General features: G+C 34.1%; 1 protein-coding gene and 1 long non-coding RNA gene across 2 annotated transcripts in view; both read left to right on the top strand.

Annotated features, from left to right (window-relative positions):
* Positions 1 to 121, top strand: part of LOC109584845 (uncharacterized) — a 5,652-nt gene extending 5,531 nt beyond the window's left edge. Inside the window, exon 4 of the mRNA XM_020000738.1 lies at positions 53 to 121. Within this exon, the coding sequence (XP_019856297.1) occupies positions 53 to 121 (69 nt within the window). The remainder of the gene's footprint in view (positions 1 to 52) is intronic.
* Positions 122 to 415: 294 nt separating this feature from the next.
* Positions 416 to 605, top strand: LOC109584849 (uncharacterized). Its single transcript, XR_002186201.1, has 2 exons — positions 416 to 495; positions 541 to 605. It is a non-coding gene; the product is annotated as an uncharacterized LOC109584849 (long non-coding RNA).
* The last annotated feature ends 415 nt before the right edge of the window (positions 606 to 1,020 follow it).

The following is a 1,020-nucleotide window of genomic DNA, read 5'->3' as shown; positions in this document are numbered from 1 at the left end:
GACATAAACAGTCACACCAGACACTATAAACTTTAGTCTCTCTCTCTTGCAGAGATACAATAGTGGGTCTTTCCTCTACAACCGTTTGAGAACTATCCCACCGCTGCCACCAAAAATGTAACAGACGCTTCAACTATCTGTTAACCAAACTTTATTCTTAATCAACACGAAACTCACAACTAAAACACAACTAACACAACACACTTATATAGATATTATAAATGTCCAGAAGGTTCTATAACATACAAGAATACTTTACATGATTGTTCTAGAATACACTTGAATAAACACATAATATATAATTACAATAGTACACAGAGAGTTCCGGGTCCATCTAGAAACAACTTCTTACAATGGTATAACTATCATAGTTTTCCTCTATCATAATACCTTTTGTCATTTTTTGTGTAGAAGAGAACAAGAAACTTAAAGCTAATATAGCCATGCTGACAGAAAAGAAATTGCAATTTGAGAAGATAATTGACATTTCAACTGGTAATACTATCAGTATTGCTCTATATAGTGTATACTTTTCATTAGAAGAGAATAAGAAACTTAAAGCTAAAGTTGTTGATAATGAAATGGTAATTGCTAAACTGACAAAAGAGAATGATACTAAGAGTATTCAATGTGTTTACTGGACTAAAGCAGGTTACCGTATAGCAGGAAATTTTGGAGGGACTAAAATTTGGCCAATTGCTAAATGTTGGTGATTGGCGGATTTTGATTTGGCAAATTGTGGCCATGTGCCATTAAGCATGCGTAAAATGGCGGGTTTAATTTTGGCGAATGGCTATCAAAACGCCAAATTCACCAAATTTAATTCCCTCCAAAATTTCCCGCTATACAGTAGTCAGTGTAGTCTATTGTTTAAGTATTAATAATAATCTGTTATTGTATAGAATTACCATTTGATGGTGTGGTAACATTGGGTAAGAAGGTGTGTCTTTATAATGCTAACAGTAGTCTGAGTTACAGTTGGATGAATGTGGTCTTACCCTCTCTCTACCTGATGGAATC

The sequence above is a fragment of the Amphimedon queenslandica genome, unplaced genomic scaffold (assembly GCF_000090795.2).
Source record: "Amphimedon queenslandica unplaced genomic scaffold, v1.1 AMPQUscaffold_13158, whole genome shotgun sequence".
Taxonomy (NCBI): domain Eukaryota; kingdom Metazoa; phylum Porifera; class Demospongiae; order Haplosclerida; family Niphatidae; genus Amphimedon; species Amphimedon queenslandica.
Note: the sequence above shows the minus strand (reverse complement) of the source record. Positions and strands in the feature narration are given on the sequence as shown.